The sequence below is a fragment of the Marmota flaviventris genome, chromosome 7, assembly GCF_047511675.1.
Source record: "Marmota flaviventris isolate mMarFla1 chromosome 7, mMarFla1.hap1, whole genome shotgun sequence".
NCBI lineage: Eukaryota > Metazoa > Chordata > Mammalia > Rodentia > Sciuridae > Marmota > Marmota flaviventris.
In genome coordinates, this window is record NC_092504.1 from 19,574,267 (window position 1) to 19,594,978 (window position 20,712).

At 38.0% G+C, this 20,712-nt stretch overlaps 1 protein-coding gene across 4 annotated transcripts in view; it reads left to right on the forward strand.

The window, feature by feature from the left end:
- Zcchc4 (zinc finger CCHC-type containing 4) overlaps window positions 1–20,712 on the forward strand; it is a 49,788-nt gene that overhangs the window by 19,344 nt on the left and 9,732 nt on the right. For all 4 annotated transcript variants that reach the window (XM_027939057.2, XM_071614196.1, XM_071614198.1 and 1 more), the window contains exons 6-8: window positions 9,843–9,915; window positions 12,865–13,015; window positions 14,036–14,136. In XM_027939057.2, coding sequence (XP_027794858.2) covers window positions 9,843–9,915; window positions 12,865–13,015; window positions 14,036–14,136 — 325 coding nt within the window. The remainder of the gene's footprint in view (window positions 1–9,842; window positions 9,916–12,864; window positions 13,016–14,035; window positions 14,137–20,712) is intronic.

The window sequence follows — 20,712 nt, forward strand, 5'->3', positions numbered from 1 at the left end:
ATAAATTCCAGGCCAGCCTCAGTAATTTACAGAGACCTTATATAATTTAGTGAGACCCTGTCTCAAAATTAAGATAAACAGTGGCTGGAGTTGTGGTTCAGTGGTAAGGGTGCTGACCTGGCATGTGTGAGGCCCTGGGTTCGATCCTCATCACCACATATAAATAAATGAAAAAAGATTCATTGACAACTAAAAAATAATTTTAAAAAAATTAAGGTGAACAGGACAAATAACCAATAAATAAAGATTTCTAGTACTTTGTTTTATCAGCAGATCTTTGAAGTGGGGTCAGACATTTTTAAATATATTTTACCAGATAATGTCATACTGGCTCACTGGCTACTCCTGATGTGAAGGGAATGGACAGGTCCCAAGGCAGAGGACTGGCTAGCATCTGAATCCTGTGGAAGAATGTGAGAATTAAGTCGCCTCTGATGTGTTGGGTCATACACGATGAGGCAGAGCGAGAAACATGCCAAGGTGCCCCGCTGGTGGGTGTTTCCAGGAAGCCGACCTTTGGTTGCTAACACACGGTACCTGTGTCCACCTCCTGTTCCTGTGTTCTGCAGAACTGAACATACTCCTCCTGGTTTCTATAATTGTTTGAATCCCAGGAGTTCATGGTGGCTATATATATACAATGTGCTCTTAGCGTCTTATAATCTTTCACAAGATTCGAGAACAAGAACATGTTCTTAATGCATTATCACACATGGTATATCTTTTTATTTAGATCCAATTGGAGCATATTTGGCCAATATTCTAGTATTTGTTGGCGAGAATCTATGAAATCAGATATCCTTTCTCTCCCTAAAAACAGGGCAGGCAGATTTTTAAAGTGTAAAATGTTACATTAAACAGTATAACTTTTGTAATTTATTTTTCTTTAGCTTTCTAAGTCATTGTTTTCTGCTTCTTTCTTCCCTCCCCCCCTTCCTTCCTTCCTTCCATCTTTCCTTTTTTTTGGGGGGGGGGAGTCCATACATGCTAGGAAAGTACTCTACCACTGAACTACATCCCCAGTCCCTAAATCAATTTTATGTTGCTTGAAATAAGCAACTGCATTTTTTAGACCTTACCTATACTATCTCATTCCTTATTAACAGCGTTTACCTGTTATCTATTGATTTCTTGTTAACAGGACTAGCACAGTTAGCTAAAGTCTGCTCAACACAAGTGATCCTTGGCAAAATGATAATACAGATTTCTTTATAAAGACAACTTATAGTTTTTTAAAGTTGAAATAGGATTCATATCATGTTCTCCATTTTTAAGTGGGTTTTGTGTGTATTCACTGTATGTGGAATCATTATCACTCTCTACTTCCAGAATATTTCCATCACACTGGAAATAAACCCTGTCTTCACTTACCTTGGTAACCACTTTTGTCTCCATGGCTTGTCCGTTATGGACATTTGGTATGGAATCACTCATTAGTGACCTTTGTGTCTGACTTCTTTCAATACTCATATGTATCTTAGTGCGTAACAACCTCATTACTTTTATAGCTGTAAAATATTCCACCCTATGGGTATATCAATTTTTCTAAAAATTCTATATTTGTTCCCTAAGGTTACTATAAATGCATTGTTTTAAAGGTAGAAGTTTGACTACTGGGTTCTTATCATGTCGGTATTAATGGTAGCTGGTATTTTCTAAATTGCGTGTCCCACGCGTCAGGCCTATTCTAACTCATTCCTCATAATGTATAAGATGGAGGCTGTTATCATCTTTGCTTTCCAGATGAGTAAACCGAGGTACAAAGAAGTAAAATAAACAAAGTCACAGTTTGTAAATGGCTAAGCCGGGATTCAAACCCAGGTAGTCTGGCTCTAAAAATTAGGTTATCCTCTGGGGATAACTTTACTTTTGAACTTGTATATAAGCCTCTCTTATGTAGTCCATCATCTCTGTCTCGTGATCCCCCTCTCTTTTTCTCCCTTTGCCCTCCCCTCTTGTGCCACAAAGGTTTTCAGATAAATTGAAAACTGTTTCCAGGTTATTTATATATTTAGAATAAGGTATTCATACAAGTTGGAAATCTTTGGTTGGTTCCAGAAATCTAATCATGTGCAGGAACTATTGGTTTTCATTCCTGGGGTCTAGGCCCAGCAGGCCTCAGTCCAGGTGAGAGCCCGAGCCTCACATTGTGTCGTTAGTGCTCTTTCTCTCCTGTTCTTTTTCTGTGTAGACAGTTTTCCTTTGTATGCTGGCACTTTGTTGACAACACTGTTAAACGTGTATAGTCTCAGCTTGCCAGTGTGATGGTGGAAAGAAGCCGTTTTTCCCAGGGTCTGCAGCAGCAGAACTCAGGGAGTAAAGTCAGCTTGCCTGGGTCACAGCCATCACTGTGACCGGGTCAGCCCTGGACCAGCCACATAGAGTAGGTTTTCCATAGGTAAGAGGTGCTTGACTGATAGAGGGGAGATTCAATTGCTAGAGAGAAGAAAAAAATAAATAAAACAAACCAGATGTCCATAATCAAATAATTCAGGACAAAATATACAGTTTTCAAGAACACTCTCCTACCTTTGGCACCTTCAGTGAAAAGCATACAGTGTTATCTTTCTAATAGTATATAGTTCTTTGAGTTACATTAAAAGTCATGTAATGATTTTGATTTCTGTAAAGGCAAGATTTCTTCAAGAGAGTTGTGATGGATTTGGGCATTATGCTACAGGCCTGTAATCACAGTACTCTGGAGGCCAAGGCAGGAGAATTGCAAGTTCAAGCCCAGCCAGGGCAACTCAGAAAGACAAAGTTTAAAAAATAAGGAAAAAAAAAAAAAAAAAGGCTGGAGAGCACCCCAAGGTGCAATTTCTAGTACCCCCAACTACCACAAAATAGTTGTGGTGGAATGATTTATGCAAAAAGAAACTAAGAAAATGCCTGACATGTGTCAAACCCTGGGTTCAATCCCCCATACCATACCTGTCCCCACCAAATGTATATATGTGTGTGTTTGTTTATATTTACATATGTAAGTATATAACATATATATATAAATTTATTCTCTACACACACACAGGCAGAGTCAAGGAAATTGTTCAAATTGCAGGACTGTCTGGTTTATATTATCTTAGTTTTTAAAGGAGAACGATCTTTAATTCACCCAAAACATTCTGGATTTGGGTTTTTACATTTTTTTAAGCATATAAACATTTTAAAAAGTAGATTCATATAGTATTTTTTTCCACTTGCTATATTTTAGGCATATTTCTTCTTTTTTTTAATATATTTATTTTCCAGTTTTCAGCGGACATAACGTCTTTGTTTGTATGTGGTGCTGAGGATCGAACCCGGGCCGCACGCATGCCAGGCGAGCGTGCTACCGCTTGAGCCACATCCCCAGCCTGGGCATATTTCTTTATTTTTTAAAAATGCAGATGTATTTCAACACTGACAAAACAGTAGTTTTCAGTATCTCGACAAGGTTGTAGAACCATCATCACTAATTCCAGAATATTTTTATCACCTTTGAAAGAAATGCTCTCCCAGTGATCAGTCTCTTCCCATCCCTCAACCCCTAGCCTTGGGTAGCCGTGGTCTAATTTCTGTCTTTACAGATTTGCCTCTTCTGAGTATTTCATATGAGTAGAATCATACAGTAGATGATTTTTTGAGTTTGGCTTCTTTCACTTAGCATAATATTTTCAAGGTTCATCCATGTATCAGTACTACATTTTTCTTTTATGGGTAAATAATATTCCACTGTATGGATATAGGGAATTTTGTTTACCCGTTGCTGTGGTTAGGGTGTTAAACATATCCAGAGGTCCATATGTTAAAGGCTTAGGCTCCAGGGTGGTGCTAGGGGAAGTTGGAGGAGTGGCCTTGTGGGAGTCCTTGGTCAGGGTTTGCCCTTGGAAGGCAGGTTTTGTGAGACTCCTTGGCAGTTCTCACAGAGGATTGTTATAAAAGCCTGAATTTGCCTTCCCACCCCCGCTTCTGTTTTGATATAGTCAAATTGCTACATTGCTCTGCACATGCAACCACCATTTCCATCTCTTTTAGGACATGATGTAACTAAGAGATGGCCACCAAATTACTTTCATCCTGCAAAACTATGAGTTAAATAAACCTTTTCTCAGTGTAAAGTTAGCTACCTAGGTATTTCATTGTAGTGACACAAAGCTGACTAATCATCCATTCATTAGTTGATGGATATTTTGGTTGCTTCTACTTTTTGACATAGTAATACTACTATGAACATTTGTATGAGTTTTATATTTGTATAAAATAGACATGTTGTCTGATCTCTTGTGTATTGTATTAGTTTGTAAGAGCTGCCAAAACAAAATACCACAGTCTGTGGCTTCAGCAACAGACGTTTGTTCTCTCGCAGTTCTGGATGCTGGGAGTCCATGAGGAAGGTGTCAGCACATTTGGTTTCTCTCAATCCCCTCTCCTTGGCTTGCCTTACCACCGTCTCCTCACGTGGTCTTTAGTGCACACTCATCTCTGGTGTCTTTGTGTCCAAATTTTTTCTAAAGGCCTTATTTAACCTTAATCATCTTTCAAAGGTTCTGTCACCCATAGTCAGATTTCAAAGTATTGGTGATTAGGACTTAACATAAGAATTTTGAGAAGACACAAACCAGCCCATAACAGGCATACCTAGAGGTAAAATTGCCTGGGGTCATATGGTAACTTAACTCTATTGAACCTTTTTTTTTTTTTTTTTTTTGTGATACTTGAGGTTGAACCCATAGATGAAATTTGAAATTTAACTACTGAGCTATACCCATAGCCCTTTTAATTTTATTTTGAGACAGGGTCTTGCTAAGTTGCCCAGGCTGGCCTCAAACTTGGAATCCTCATGTCTCTGGGATTGTAAGTGGGTGCCAATGTGCCAGGCTAGGTTTAACTTCTGCCAAACTGTTTCCCAAGGTGGCCATGCTACATTCTGTTCCCACCAGGATGTATGAGGGTTCTAATTTCTCATGTCCTTGTCAATGCTTACTATTCATCTTTTTGAATTACAGCTCTTTATGGTTTTGATTAGCAATCACTGATGACTGGTGATGTTGAGTGTATCTCCTCATTGCCATTTGTTTACCTGTTGGAGAAATATTTATTCAATTCTACCCATTTTTAAGTGTTTACCTTTTTATTGTTGAATTCAGAGAGTTCATAATATATTCTGGATATTAGACCTTTATCAGATTTACGATTTGCAGGTATGTTCTTCCTTTTTTGTGGGTTGTCTTTTCACTTTGGTGAAGTCCAGATTTCCTCCTTGTGTTTTAGGTGTCATGTGTAAGACATGATTCCTAAATCCAGCCATAATATTTATATCTATGTTTAATCCTAAGGGTTTTACAATTTTTGCTCTTATGTTTAGGTCTTAGATCTGTTTTTAGCCAGTTTTTATTCGTGTTTTGAGGTAGGAGTTCATCTTCTTTCTTTTGCATGTGACTCCTCATTGTTCTTTTCCCATTGAATTGTTGTGACACCCTACTAAAAACTAAGTGACCAGGCTGAGGAGTGTAGCTCAGTGGTAGAACACTTGCCTGGTATGTGCAAGACTGTGGGTTCAATCCCCAGCACCACAAACAAACAGAAAATAACTGAATGAATGAATGAATAAAATGACCTACATATCTTAAGCAAAACTAATGATCATAAGTATATGGATTTATTTTTGGACTCTATTCCACTAATCTGTTTCTATTTTTATGCCAGTCCGACATAGTTTTTATTTATATATTTTGCTTTATAGTAGATTTTGAAATTGGAAAATGTGAGTCTTTCAACTTTGTTTTTTTTCAAGGTAGTTTTAATTATTCTGGGTTTTTTGCATTTCCATGTGGATTTTAGGATCAGCCTGTCAATATCTACAATTTTTTTTTTTTTTTTGTGGTACTAGGGATTGAACCCAGGGGTGCTCAACCATTGAGCTATGGCCCCAACCCTTTTTATATTTTATTTTGAAAAGGGGGCTGGAGATATAGCTCAGTTGGTAGAGTGCTTGACTTGCATGCACAAGGCCCTGGGTTTGATCCCCAGCACCACACACACACACACAAAATGAATAAAACCAGGGTCTTGCTAAGCTTTGCAGAGGCTGGCCTCAAATTTGTGATCCTTCTATCTTAGCCTCCCAAGTTAACTGGAATTACAAGCAAGTGCTACTGTGGCCACCCTACTGAGATTTTTTTGCATGTGGTTTAAGATTAATTTGGAGATTATTGCCATTTTAATATTGTCTTCCAGCTAGGTGTGGTGGCACATGCCTTTAATTCCAGTGACGTAGGAGTCAGAGGCAGGAGAATTGCAAGTTAGTGGCCAGCCTGGGCAACTTTGTGTTTCAAAATAAAAAAAAAAGGCTTGGTGGAAGGGAGGGGATGTGGTTCTGTGGTAGAGTATTATCAGGTTCAATTCCCTGTACTGCACCCCTCAAAAAAAAAAAAAAGAAAGAAAGAAAGAAAAAGGTCTTTTAGTCCTTGAACATGAGATATTCCCACTTACTAGGTCTTTTATAATATCTGGGGGCATGGAGTATACCCCGTGTGTGGTCTGTGTTTACAGTATGATGGAGCTGTGGTTGGTTCAGATTTCTCTCAAAGACCACACACAGTTAAATCAGGAAAAGAATCTGGTGAGTATGAGTGGCAATGAATAATCACTTTGGATACTTTGGTTCTGGTTTCTCGTTGCCTGATGTAAGGTCTGTCCCAGGCTGCAGGACTGCCTCAATTCCAGCCTTCTCCATGTGGACTATAAATAGCCTTTTCAGGGGTTGTTAGATAAGAAGTTAACATTTGCTAAGATGGATTTCTATGTGCTCTAATTTTAGCATGAAAGATGTGAAACTCTATTTGGCAAACTATTATCCAAATAAAGTTATATCAAAAAATGAATTTCTTAGGTTCATTTTATGAACTAATTTTAGTCAGCTCTTGATTACATTTCCTGTGGGTAGAGCATGTTTCACACTTGGTAACTGACTCTCATTTAAAGAGAATGAATGGCCAAATTAAATGAATGTCCTTTTGAGCTGTTTCAAGTGCATGCTTTTCTGATTGGTTTTGTTTGCTTTATTCAGTGGAGAGAGTAATTCTTTGTGACCAATTTCATTTTAAGAGGGCAATGTTGAGTGATTTTTTTTTTATAATTTAAAATATGAATAATTATGCTCCCTCATTTGTACTTGATGGAAACTGAGAACTGAAGTCTCTTGGCTTTTTTTTTTTCCTCTTTCTGGCTCTGCACACTGCTGCCCAGAATGTTTTGGACAGGTGTGCTGTACTGAATTTTAGGCAAATCAAATTTTCTCTTTTAATTTTCAAAAACAACTCTTGTATCTCTGTCAAGAAATGAAAAAAATGAGATTAAATTAGAAGGGGATTGTATTTTCCTTTGCTCTTACTCCCAAGGCAGTGTAAGAAACAAGAACATCCTTGAATAATAGTTGACCCATAGCTGTGCTAGTATTGAAGTACTTTTTAAAAAAATCGGTATTTAAAATTTAGTTAAATAGGAAGATATATTTGTTTACTGGTGATTATTAACATTGCTTTACATATTCTGGAATGTTTATTAGGTTACAGTATGTGGTTTAAATATTTTTCAGTTATCCAAGCCTTTTGTTTATTCAGTGCAAATTAATGTTTTATGAAATTAGCAGATGTGCTTACAGTATCATAAATGACATTACAGTATATTTTACAGAGAATAGTGAACAGCTGTTACTCTATCTCTGCAAATTAGGAAGAAAAAAAAGTTTAGGTTGTATTTTGTTGAACATAAACGTAATTCTCTAACACAAGATACATTAAGACATAAATCTTCATGGCTGATATTTACTAAAAAAAATACTATTTAGCATTTTAGTATATGCTATGTAGCCAGTATGGAACACTTTACATACATTATCTCATTTATTCTGTGAAGTCCTCTGAGGTAAAAACTTATTTTCCCCATGTTTCAGATGAAGAAGCTGGAGCTCACAGAGGTTCACTAACTTCTTGTGGTTGCCCAATGTGTAAGGGAACTGCTCAGAGATTGAAACCAGGGGTCTGACTGTAGAACCTGTGCTCTTGACCTCAGTGGAACAGGAAGGGGATAAGCCTGGGCTGTCTGTCCTAAGTGTTCATGGTGGACACTCAGTTGGTAATGGGCGGGGCAGGTGACTGAGAGTAACCATACAAGCAGAGAAATGCCACTCTCATGGTTTGGAAGGAAGTCAAATGAAAAAGAATGTGGCTCTGATTTTTTCATTCTTTCCAATGGTTTATGAATTCCCAAGGAAGATGGTGTGATTCATCTATGAATTACTTAAAACAGACAACATTCAAAATTCTTTTATGATAACAAAGTTTTCTATATTGTATGAAAAACTTGGAAATCAGCACAAAAGACCATAAGACCTGTCTGCATAAATGGGGAAAACAATACAGATATAACTAAGAGATATAGAAAACTCAGCTTTGTAAGTAATCAGATAAGTGCAAATTTAAACCATAATTGGTAAGAGTTTAAGCCCGGTAAATTAGCAAAAATTTATAAAATGTTAATCCCCAAAGCTGTTATTCTCATTCATTGATGATGGCATTTTAAAGTAGTACATTAGAAAAATAAAATAGTTCATTCAGTAAATAAATGTCCCTCTTTTCTGGTACTAATTCAATAAACATGAATGCCCATACTTCTTTTTCTCTGATATTGAGAAGCATATTTTATTAAACTAATCTGCATTAACAAGAAAAACTGCATTATTTCTTTTTTTTTTTATTAACCACAGAAGAAAATAATTAACAGCTGGAACACAGAAATGTTGATTTAGTGTTTTCCTTAAAATTATTAACCATGAGAGATATATTTTAATTGCCAACCAACTGAAAGTTTAAATTGTATTATAATCTGTCAGTAATCCAGTTGCTTATATATAGTCTCCTGGTCCACAGGAACATGTGTGTTTCATGTATGAGGAGTCTATACTTTTGTCACTGGTTTATTAAACTTGGGAAAATAATTTCTGTTCATTATTCATTGTTAAGAGTCCCTGAAACTTTTAGAAAGTGTTATTTATTTCAACAAACTAAAAATCATGAAGTTCATTTTATGAAAGTGATTTGTAGTTTAAAAGTGTAGTTTAGGTGGAATTGCAAGTTGGTGCAACCAATATGGAAAACAGTATGGAGATTCCTTGGAAAACTTGGAATGGAACCACCATTTGACCCAGCTATCCCATTCCTTAGTTTATACCCAAAGGACTTAAAAACGTCATACTATAGTGATGCAGCCACAGCAATGTTTATAGCAGCTCAGTTCACAGTAGCTAAACTGTGGAACCAATCTAGATGCCCTTCAGTAGATGAATGGATAAAGAAGCTGTGGTATTATACACAATGGAATATTACTTGGCATTAAAAGAGAATAAAATCATGGCATTTGCAGGTAAATGGATGGAAACGGAGTATGTTATGCTAAATAAGCCAATCCCAAAAAACCAAAGGCTGAATGTTTTCTCTGATATGTGGATGCTGATCTATAGTGGGGATGGCAGGGAGCATGGGGGGAATGGAGAAAATTTAGATAGGGCAAAGGGGAGTGAGGGGAAGGGAGGGGGAATGTGGGTAGGAAAGGTGGTGGAATGAGATGGACATCATTACCTTCCAAGTACATGTATGAAAACACAATATGTTGTGACTCTACTTTGTATACAACCATGAAAAATTGTGCTCTGTATGTGTACTATGAATTGAAATTCATTCTGCTGTCATATATAACAAATTAGGATAAATAAATTAATTAAATAAAAAATGTAGTTTAGTTAATATTTACTTACTGTGTGGCTGTGGCTGGACAAGTAATTCCAATAATAAATTATTTTACAGGTATTCACAGTTTTATATGGAAGATAGCTTTTGCTATTATAACATGTTTAACCATCATTTCTTTGATGGAAAGGTAAGGATTATTACCCTTATTTCTTGCTTTTCTTATTTCAGAAAAACAAATTCAGGAGTATCTCCTTTGTTATCTTTCTATCAAGGCCCTAGGTTCAATGAAAACAAAAACTATATTATTGGTTGGGATTGAAAAATGAGTCTCCTGATTTAATAAATACAGCACTCTTTTCATTTGAAACAATTTAGCTTTGGGACACATTATTTTTCAGCCACGATAGCCATTAAAATAAAGTATTGAAATAAATAACATTTAGAATTAGATGTGTTTCATTGTTTCCCAGAGTTTATGTGGTTGGTGATAACTGGGATTTGAGAACTGATCAGATGAGTGTGAAGGAGGGTGGGGAGTTTAAAATTGCTTGACCTTGTACCACAAGGGACTCCTCAGCAAGGGCTGTGGCAGTGGGAAAGGGGGGACAAGGAGGGCACTGTGCAGGCATTGCCCCAGTGGAAACAGGACTTGCTGCGAGGACCGAGAGGGAGGAGCTAAAGCTGCCTTATGCACGGCCTGCAGTCATTTCTATCCCATCCTCCAAAACAGAGCAGGGAGGCTTGGAAGGGATGTCTGGAAACGTGGCTATTGTGGAGCTGGTGGGATATTGCTGTGGGGGAGTCCAGATGGCCATTTTCAAACTGCAGCCAGGAGGACAGGTCATGACAGTGATGGGAAAGTAGGCAGAGTGGTTTAGGGTGTTTCGTTATTTGTTTTTAATACCAAACTATGATTTTCCTTTTTATTTTGAATAGTAAATACAAATAAGGGTAAAATTACATTTAAAAAACTGTTGGCTAGAAATTTCACATATTTTCAAAAAGTATCATGTTGTTAGCCTTTTTCTAGGAAACTCTGCAACTTACTATTGAAAATTTATAGAATTACCTTGTAATAAATTTTTGAAATAATGAGTTGGATAAACTGCTATGGCTGAGCCCCAGTTTATCTTTGCTCAAAGAATATAGTGGCCCACCTCATCTTTCCTTACTCTGTATTTTAGCAGCAGCCTCTAGCTAGCCCTGCGACTGTAGAGATTGATCTACAGAAGACTGTTCATCAGTCTTTTCCATGGAGATTTGCCATCCCTTGGCAAAATAACTGCCTGTCCACCAGCATCTCTGTGGCTCACAGGGGACTCAGGCGCTGTACCTCAGCACTTTTTGGTCCAGTTGCTTAAAAAGCAGGAGTTCCCCTCACAGGGATTTATCATAGCAACCCAGTGTAAAAGATGTTATATGCCTTAATGTAAGGGGGCTTCAAGGCTGCCAAACTAATTAAGATGCCAGGCATGCCCTGTAGTAACTGAGGTGAAGGCAAGAGCCCAGTTGCTGTGGACCTTAGCTTAAGCAACTTCTGTCTCCTAGAGGTAGCCAACACTAGAACTCTCAGAACTCATGAAGGCCATGATTCTTGATTCTTACCTGCAAAAAAAATATTTTTTTATGTTTTCTAATAAGCTAGGAGTTTAGGCATTGCTAGCTTGTGTGTTAGTTAACTGTTTTGTCAGCCTAAGAACTGACAAGAACAATTAGAGGTGGAAGTTTATTTAGAGCTCACAGTTTCAGAGGGCTCCGTCCATAGACTGTCAGCTCCGTTGCTCTGGATCTAACATGATGCAGAACATCATGGCAGAAAGGTATGGAGGAGGAGGCAGCTCAGGACCTTGTCACCAGGAAGTGGAGACTCTCACTCAGCATGGACAATGTATAAACCCAAGGGCATGCGCCCAGGTACCCACCTCCTCCAGCCACACCCCACCTACTTTCAGTCCCCACTCAGTTAATCCCTTCAGGATTGATGTGCTGGTTTGGTTAGGGTTCTTGTAACCCAGTCATTTCCCCTTTAAACCTTGCATCGTCTCACACATGAGCTTTTGTGGGGGTACCTCACATCCAAAATAAAACAGCTTGTTTTATTTTCTTTCCTTCTATTTTTAACTCTAAGGAATTTAGAGGGTTTCAATTTCATCTGTGTCTTATGTCCTTGCTCATGTTAGTGAGGAAGTAAGTGCTGGGCAGGGGCTGAAAATGGCTATCCTTTGACGTGCGTCCTCTGCTTTAGGAGTTCTACCAGGAGGTCATCCTTGTCCCTTGAATCAGTTGGATCTTCTTTTGATTTAGTAGTAGAACAATATATATTTTATTAGAACGTACATGTAGTCATTGAAGTTTAAAATGCCATTATACTTTAAAGTCCTGTGCCAATTTACTTCTGTAAATGAGTACTTGAAAAGGGCTTCCAAGTGGACTGGAGATGATATGATAGGTGTAGCTCTTATTAACTTCACCCAGAGCAAAAGATGATAAAAATCCTAGCTAATGTTGGCTTTGCATTTACGGAACACTTACATCATCCTGTTGGGAAGGTGCATTTCCAGCCTGACTTTGTGTTGAGAACTTGTTTGTTTACTTACTGTGCATGTTCAAATAAGCCTGTCATTTACCTGATTCTCAAAAACATTTTTGACTGGTAATTTGTGGCTGTTATTGAACTGAACTCATGGTGGTGGACAAGTCAGATAGGAGAAAAACTTGTCTTATTCTTCTTTGTGTCCCCAGGGTTTAGCACTGTCCCTGCTCCTGTTTGTTGAATTGAATTGAACATTTTAGATAGTTTTCATGGGTAATGAGTTTCTCTCTTTTAGGTTACTAAATTTAGTTTTTTAATTTAACCATTTGAAATGTGTAGTTGTCTGATAGTGATGGTATTTGAATTTGCAATTTAAAAACCTGCTTATCAAGGAACCCAAAGATAAAATCTGAAAGGTGGGGAGGGCGGGGCAGGCTAAGACAGGCTTTGGATGTCACTGAGGGACTTTGCAGTGGCAGGGTGACTTGCTTAAGTTTCCAGGACTAAGAGTGAGACTGAGTCTAATGCATTCTCCTCCAAATAGGATAAAGTGCCTCTCTCCAGTCCTAATTTAGAAATGAATTTTTATTTTATTTGTTGCAGGCTGCCCTTGAAGTATGCAGAGCATTTTTACAGGAAGATAAAGGTGAAGGAGTCATTCTGGTGACAGACCCTCCTTTTGGTGGCTTGGTTGAACCTCTGGCTAATACATTCAAGAAGTTAATTGCTATGTGGAAAGAAGGTCAAAGCCAAGGTGTGTAATTTTTTACTGACTACAAAATAAACAAGTATCTACTTTCTGTCAAATTTTAGCCAAGCTCAGTGAATCAGAGCACTGATAGAAAATGCATGTCTCGGGCTATTCTCTTTTTAAAAAAACACTTGCTTGATGATGGGGCAGACTTCATTATCGTAGTACACTTTGTATTATCCTAATCATATGTTTTTAAAATGGCTTTTAGGTAAAATACCTTTGGAAGAACATCAGTGGCTTGTCATTTGTTCAATAAATGTTTACTGAGTGGCTGTTGTGTGCCAGATACTGTTTAGGTATTAGAAATACATAAGTGAATAAAGTAGACATATGTCTGCCCTACAGGCCTTACATTCCCTGTTCCTAAAGTCTTGCCCAGAGCTCTTGAGAGGCCACCCAATCTCAGGCCCAGATCTCTGAACTTTGTCAAGAGATGTGTGGAAATAGGACATTCAGTAGGCTAGTAGTAGTGGTTATTGAGGACACATAGATTCTTGCCCTAGAGATGGGTTAATGAATGGGGACAATTATTCAGTTTAGAGTGGATTAGGACTTCAAAATGCTTTGAAGTATTATCTAATTAGGTAGTACATTCATATTTTTAAGATACAGCTTCTAGCTTGTGAAATGATAAATGTGAGAAAGTCAGGAGTTGTGTGATCAATCTTCTACATTAATTGTGCTACACAACTATTGTGTTTTGGGGACACAGTACAAGCAAAATCTGAAACACTGTCAGACAACTACGCATTTCAATATTTGCTGTTCCTAAGACCATTAATCAGAGTGGATAAAGTCAGTGTTTTGTTTTAGATATAAAAGAATATTTCCATTAACCTTTGGGAAAGGTTAAGTTATAAATGGCATAGTAGTAAACATTCTCTTTTATGTATGAGAGAGAAATGTGTTGCATGATTGAAATTTCTACCAATACCAAAAGTTTTTCAATTAAAGTTGTTGGTTTTGTTTTTTCTTTAATATTGCTATCTTCTTTTCTTTTTCTTTTTTGTGATCCATTAGATGAGAGTCACAAAGAGCTGCCCATTTTCTGGATTTTCCCTTACTTTTTTGAGTCCCGAATTTGTCAGTTTTTTCCCAGCTTTTGTATGCTGGATTACCAGGTACAGTAAATATTTTGTCTTCTGGAATGGTTGGGGAATGGATATTCTGCTTAAATAAATATCCTGACAAAGACTGTCCATGATTTTAGTAATTTAAAATATTTTGAGCTGTGTCATACATTAAAATTATTGCCATGTATAACTTGTCCTGTGGTTCCTAATGTCTATAATCCCTAGGTGCTTGTTAAAAATACAGATTTTAATAATTTTAGATTATTTCATTAACAGGCTGTGTTATCATTCCATTTTTTTGGACTACAGGTTGCTTCTCTACCTTTAAGGTGCTATAAATAACACTGCTGTAAATAACTTTAATGCATATAATTTTTTCTAGTTTTTATATAACTTCCTTGAAATAGATTTCTAAAACCGAGATTACTTTCTCAAATTTAATAGGCATTTTTTATAGCTATTGAGCCATTCATATTAACAGGTTTCTTTCCAAAAATGCATAGCATAAGCCATTTTAACCTTGACTTTTTGAGCTCTGCTTCAGGCAAAAACCACATCATAATTCCTCTCAAAGCTGCTTACTCTCCTTTTTAGGGCATCCAGTTTTCTGTTTCTTGTCTTAGTTTCTGTTTCTAGAGTTGACATTTGTGATACAGAGATAGCTGATGTATCCTGGAGATGTTAACTAAGTAACTCCTTCCAGCTTCCAGTAGCACCTGCTGCCTCTGGCAGTAAGTCACCATCTAGTGCAATGCTTGGCACTTGGTAGGTGTCCCATGTATGTCAGATGGATAATTAAATGGAAAAAAGCATGAACTGTGGATTTGAAGAGATCTGGGTTTTAATCCTGGACCGACTACTTGACTTCTCTCAAGCTCATCGTACCTGTTAAATGAGTACACTGATAACAAATATCTGCTTCAGAGAGGATGCATGAAAAGCCTGAACCCCGTCCTCAACACTTGCAAGTGTAGAGTAGAGGCTGTTGCTGTCAGCAATGTTGTCATTTAGTTAGTCCCATGATGAGGCAAATCTCTTCTTCTGGCCCTGTTTTTACATGACATCTGAGACGTAAATTTAGCTGAGCTGGGTGCGGTGGCACACGCCTATAATCCCAGTGGCTTGGGAGGCTGAGGCAGGAGGATTGAGAGTTCAAACCCAGCTTCAGCAAAAGCAAGGTGCTAAGCAACTGAGTGAGACCCTGTCTCTAAATAAAATACAAAAAAAAAAAAAAAAAAATAGGGCTGGGAATATGGCTGTCGTTGAGTGCCCTGAGTTCCATTCCCCAGTACCATCACCCCCCCCCAAAAAAAAAAAATTGGCTAAGACAAGGTCCCTCAGATAATGGTTGCATTTATACTTAGATAAGTGTTTTCATGATAGACAAGAGTTTGAAATGGTAACAGGGGCAAGAAAAGGAGCTCTTTAAAGCAGTGGCTGAGAGAGTTTCATATGGCATAACCTCCTGTGCTGCTTGCTCGGGCAACCTGTGTTACCAAGAACTTGAGGAAATATCCAGGGATAGTTTGATGAATAGTTGCAAGGCCCAAGTTTATTAGAAATAACTGTAGGGGCTGGGGATGTGGCTCAAGCGGTAGTGCGCTCGCCTGGCATGCGTGCAGCCCGGGTTCGATCCTCAGCACCACATACAAACAAAGATGTTGTGTCCGCCGAAAACTAAAAAGTAAAAATTCTCTCTCTCTCTCTCTCTCTCTCTCTCTCTCTCTCTCTCTCTCTCAATCTCTCTTTAAAAAAAAAAAAGAAAGAAAGAAATAACTATAAACAATTCAGTGTATTGAAGAAAAATGGTTCTGGTCAGCCGGGCACAGTGGCACATGCATATAATCCCAGTGGCTTGGGAGGCTGAGGCAGGAGGATCAAAAGTTCTAGGCTCCTCTGGGCAACTTAGCAAGACCCTCCCTCAAAAAGAAAAAAGTGTGATGTAGCTCAGTGATAGAGTGCCCCTGGGTTCAAACCTAGTGAGTGTGCACATGTGTGCGCACACATATACACACACAGGTTCTTGTTAGATCATATGTGTCTGACAGGGTGAAAAGTCTTTTTTTTTTTTTTTGTAAAGAGCCAACTTTTGGAAAGACGAGTGAGAATAAAATCTATAAAACCTAAGTTTTTTCATGAATCCTACTAAGAGTAAGAATAGTTCTGCTCATTATGTGTTCATGTTGGAGAAACTGATTTCACTACTGTTTCTTGTTTACTGTTTCTCCCTTTGTGATTTTTGCATTTCTTTTTTATTTTTGAAAATGTCTCTGGACCTATTGTTGTTATTTCATTTCTGAGCCTTTTGCTTTCTTCTTTTGTTACTTTAACTTCATTTTCTGGTACTTTTTTTTCTTTAATATTAGCCTTTATCAAATGAAAAATTTGAAAGTCTTCTCTCCTTCTTCACAGATCTTTCTCCATAGATCTTGATTAAGCATGTTTTCTGACATTGCTGAAAATGATTGTAAGCCCTGAAGCCACAGTGCAATAAAAAAACCAAAATCATTAAATCTCTTTTTTAGGAATACTTTTCAGATAAATGGAAGGAATAAATGCTACAAATATTAATAAAATATAAATTATGTAGGCTTGCGATAAAGCACTTGATAAGTGCAGAATAAAATAGTTATCAAAGACCTAGAAAACCAGGAGTTATTATTAAGGACAGATTATAAAGGAAGGATGTAATAAAGAAAAGAAATTTTGATTTAAAGTCAGTGTCATTTAGAGGCTATTTAATCTTGGGGGAAGTCACTTGATTTTTCCAGATTCCTGTTTCCCTACCTGTAAAATAAAATGATTGAGCTAAGGATAGTGGCACTACTTCGGAGGCTGAGGCAGGAGAATCACAAGTTTGAGGTCAGCCTCCGCAATTTAGCAAGACTTCGTCTCAAAATAAAAATAAAAATATAAGAAGAGCTGAGAATGTACCTTACAGTTATAAAGTCTCTGGGTTAAATCCCCAGTACTGGAGTGGAGGGGAGAGGAGTTGTGTCTGGGAAAAAGAAAGATTTAACCAGAAAAGGGATGGTAAATAAGTTTCACTTTTAGTGCTAAATCTGATAAATGGAAGTGACTTTCTGGATTTGTTGAGGCTATCAGCCTCAAGCAGCAGAGTAACATGATTGAATAGTGATGTCTGCCATCGGCTCAGAGTCAGGGAGTGGCGGTGTTCATGTCCTACAGTTACCACTTGTGAATTCGGTGATCTCAGGTCTCTTCCTCATTGAACGTTCTCTTTTCTCTTGTTTCTGTTTAACCTGGGACACTTACCTGGAGTGTGGAAGGTACAGCTGTTTGCTTTTGTCAAAGCTACTCTTTTGTGAAGTGAGCCTGCGTAGAAAAGTTTCAACATTAGCTTCATGGTCAGAAAAGAAATTCTTTTGACAGAAATTTCTGGGAAATTATTGCACATTAAAAGATGTCAACTAAAACCTTGAAACTCAGTGTATAATAAACATTTATGAAAGGGGGGTAAGAGACACATGGGAATTTTAACTAAGGGCTACCTAAGATATGGGGAATATGACTGATTTACTAGAAGCTGGTGGGTGTGTGGAATGCATTTGGGACCTTTGGTGTCTGTTGAAGTTCAAAGAACAGTCCTCAGGGCGTCGTGGGAGTACTTGTATTCCATCTTTAATCTTTGTACCTGACATAATGCCTGGAGCACAGTAGGTACAAAACAAATATTTGTTGACCTGAATGTCTTGGTTCTCCGTATAACTAGTTTCACCCTCATGTTACAGAGGATATTTGCGTATAGATCAAATTAAAAGCTAGGAATTGCAGAGATTTTGTGCTTTCCCTCATTTCTATACAGTACTTCATCACATTAATCAGTTTCGTGGGAGAAATTTTCTATTTGAAAATGCCTCTCATCATCATTGTGAGTGAAATGTCAGGGATAATGATGGGAAGATGGTGTATCAGCTCTACCACTAGTGATGTGCAATTTGCAAAATTGTGTTTGCTTTACAGCACTTCCACAGGAGGTTTATTTGTGTGGATGAAGCTATGAAATATGGATGTATGTTAGAGGTACATTAATTTGTCCTAGCAGCATGCATTTTACATACCATATGTTTATAGTTAATTAGCACAACAAACCCGCATTTAAAAATAATAATAATCTCAATTAGGTTATGCAAAATCAAGCAATCAGCCACCTTCCTGACACATACATTCTCTGACTCCTTGGGTACCCATAAAGAAATTGTTCTTTTTTTCTCTGTCTTACATCTGCTATCTGTTGTATTGCATAGGATGGCCAAGTACCAGAAACCTTTCCACAGTATTATTTTCCAACATTGGAAAATGTTCTTAAGATTCTCTTAGAATTTTTTTCTTATGACATTCATAAATTTATGTTCAAATGTCTTTATTGAATTTAAATAAGGAACTGTATATTCAAATCCACAGTGGTACATTAGGGAAAAGTTGTGAATTTAAATCATTATAACGATTTCAAAGTACTTATGGTACTTTTTAAAGGTGATTGTGAAGTAGAATCTATTTTCGTATCTTAGTCTGTAATAGGTAACATGTATTCACAGAATTTTGAAAGATGGAAAGAAACAGAGGTAACCTGGGCTGACTTCCCAATGTAATGATCCTCTCTGCTGAATGCATGACGAGCAGTCATCTAGCTTCACTCGAGTGCTTTCACCAGCGGAGTCCTATAGCCTTACAAGGCAACTCAATTTATTTAATAGCCCTAATCGTTAGAAAATTTTCTCATATTGAGATAAAATATGCTTTCCATTAACTTCTAACCATTGGTCCTAGTTGTATTCTCTGAGGCAGTAAAGGATAAGTCTAATTTCTATTCCATATGACGCCCCTTCAGTTGTAAAATAGCTGTCCGTCCCTCCCAGTCTTCTCTTTTCGGAATAAACACCCCCAATTTGTTAACTATAAATCTGATTCATTCCCATTGTTTTCAGTAGAAATGAGCCAGTTTTATCAATGTGTCTCTTAAAGTGTAATGACTGAACGCTGGGCTGCAAATGCCGTCCCACCTGTTACTTCCCTTGTTAGGATACTACACTCTACAGTTAGGCGGGACTGAGGGCTCACAGTGCTGGCAGTCAGCCAGAAACCCCTGGGGGTTTTGCATCATCCCTTGGGGCTCCTCGCATCATCCCTTGGGGCTCCTCATTTTCTACCTAGCTTCTTCCACTACTGAAGCTTGTTGACGGGCCTTCCTAAATGTGTTCATCTGTAATTTGATGGGCATTGGCATTAAACTTGCAAGGCCCTAGAGAGAGAGCCTAGGAATCTACCTTCAAAGATCTCCTTTTTCATTGTCAGTTCCTTATATTTTTGTGATTTATTAAATAGCCAATCTGCAGACCAGGTCTCTTGTACATTCTTAAGTGTTCAGAATCAAAACAATTCGTTATACCTTATTTGAAAGTTAGAACACACCTGTATTGGGCCGGGCGCAGTGGCGCACACCTGTAATCCCTGCGGTTTGGGAGGGTGAGACAAGAGAATCTCAAATTCAAAGCCATCCTCATCAAAGGCTAGGTGCTAAGCAACTCAGACCCTGTCTCTAAATAAAAAATACTAAATAGGGCTGGGGATATGGCTGAAGTGGCCGAGTGCTCCTGAGTTCAGTTCCTAGTACCCCCCCCCCCCCAAAAAAAAATACACCTGTATTGGGCTCCTAAAAATGGTATTCTCACAGTCTTCTTGTGAATAATCTAAAGCATTGGTTCTCCAATTTGAGTTTGCTGGGGAGATGTGCTGAAACCGACTACTCAGCTCTACTCCCTAAGTTTCTAATTTGCTAGGTCCTAGGTGGGGTGAGAATTTGCATTTCTAATAAGATCCCAGGAATGCTAATCTAACTGATCTAAAGAAAGATGGATTGAGGAGCCAAGTGGATTTGTAAACAAGATTGAGAAGTGTGTGGATAATAGACTCGAGGATAGAATAAGCTGAAGAAATCATGCTTGTTAGCTTCAGTTTACCTTTTTTTTTTGGTGCTGGGGATTGAACCCAGGGCCTTGTGCATGTAAGGCAAGCACTCTGCCAACTATCTATATCCCCAGCCCAGTTTCAGTTTACTTTTAAGATAATCTGAAACTGCCAGTTGAGTTAGGGATCTTGCGGGGAGAGGTACATGTTTGAAATAGTCTTTGTGGGGAGAACACCTGTTACTTGTGGATCCTTCCCTTCATCTCTGCCTTTCTACCTTGTGCCCCCACAGGATTAAGTGTTTACATACATAATCCCACTTAACCTTCACAGTAACCTTAAGGCAGGAACCAAAACCCTCCTTTTACTGATAGAAAATATGTAAACTTTCCTTAGGTCACATAACAGGTAACTGGGAAAGCCACTGTCTGACTCCTGAGTCTGTGCTCTGCCTGAATGCTAGAGGGCCTGTGGTGAGTGGAGGTCACAGTGAGGCTGCCCTGAGACCTGGTGGACTGAAAGCTGACATCTAGCCAACTTCACATGCAAGAACTCAGTCCCCAAAAAGCTAGCATATATCTTTGAAGGCATAGTCTTTTAAGGCCAAAAGCTAAATTCTTCTTTCTAATAAAGTCTGTTGTGTTAGGTAAAAGATTAGTATTGTACCTTTAGTATTAGATAACATGAGTTTGTCAT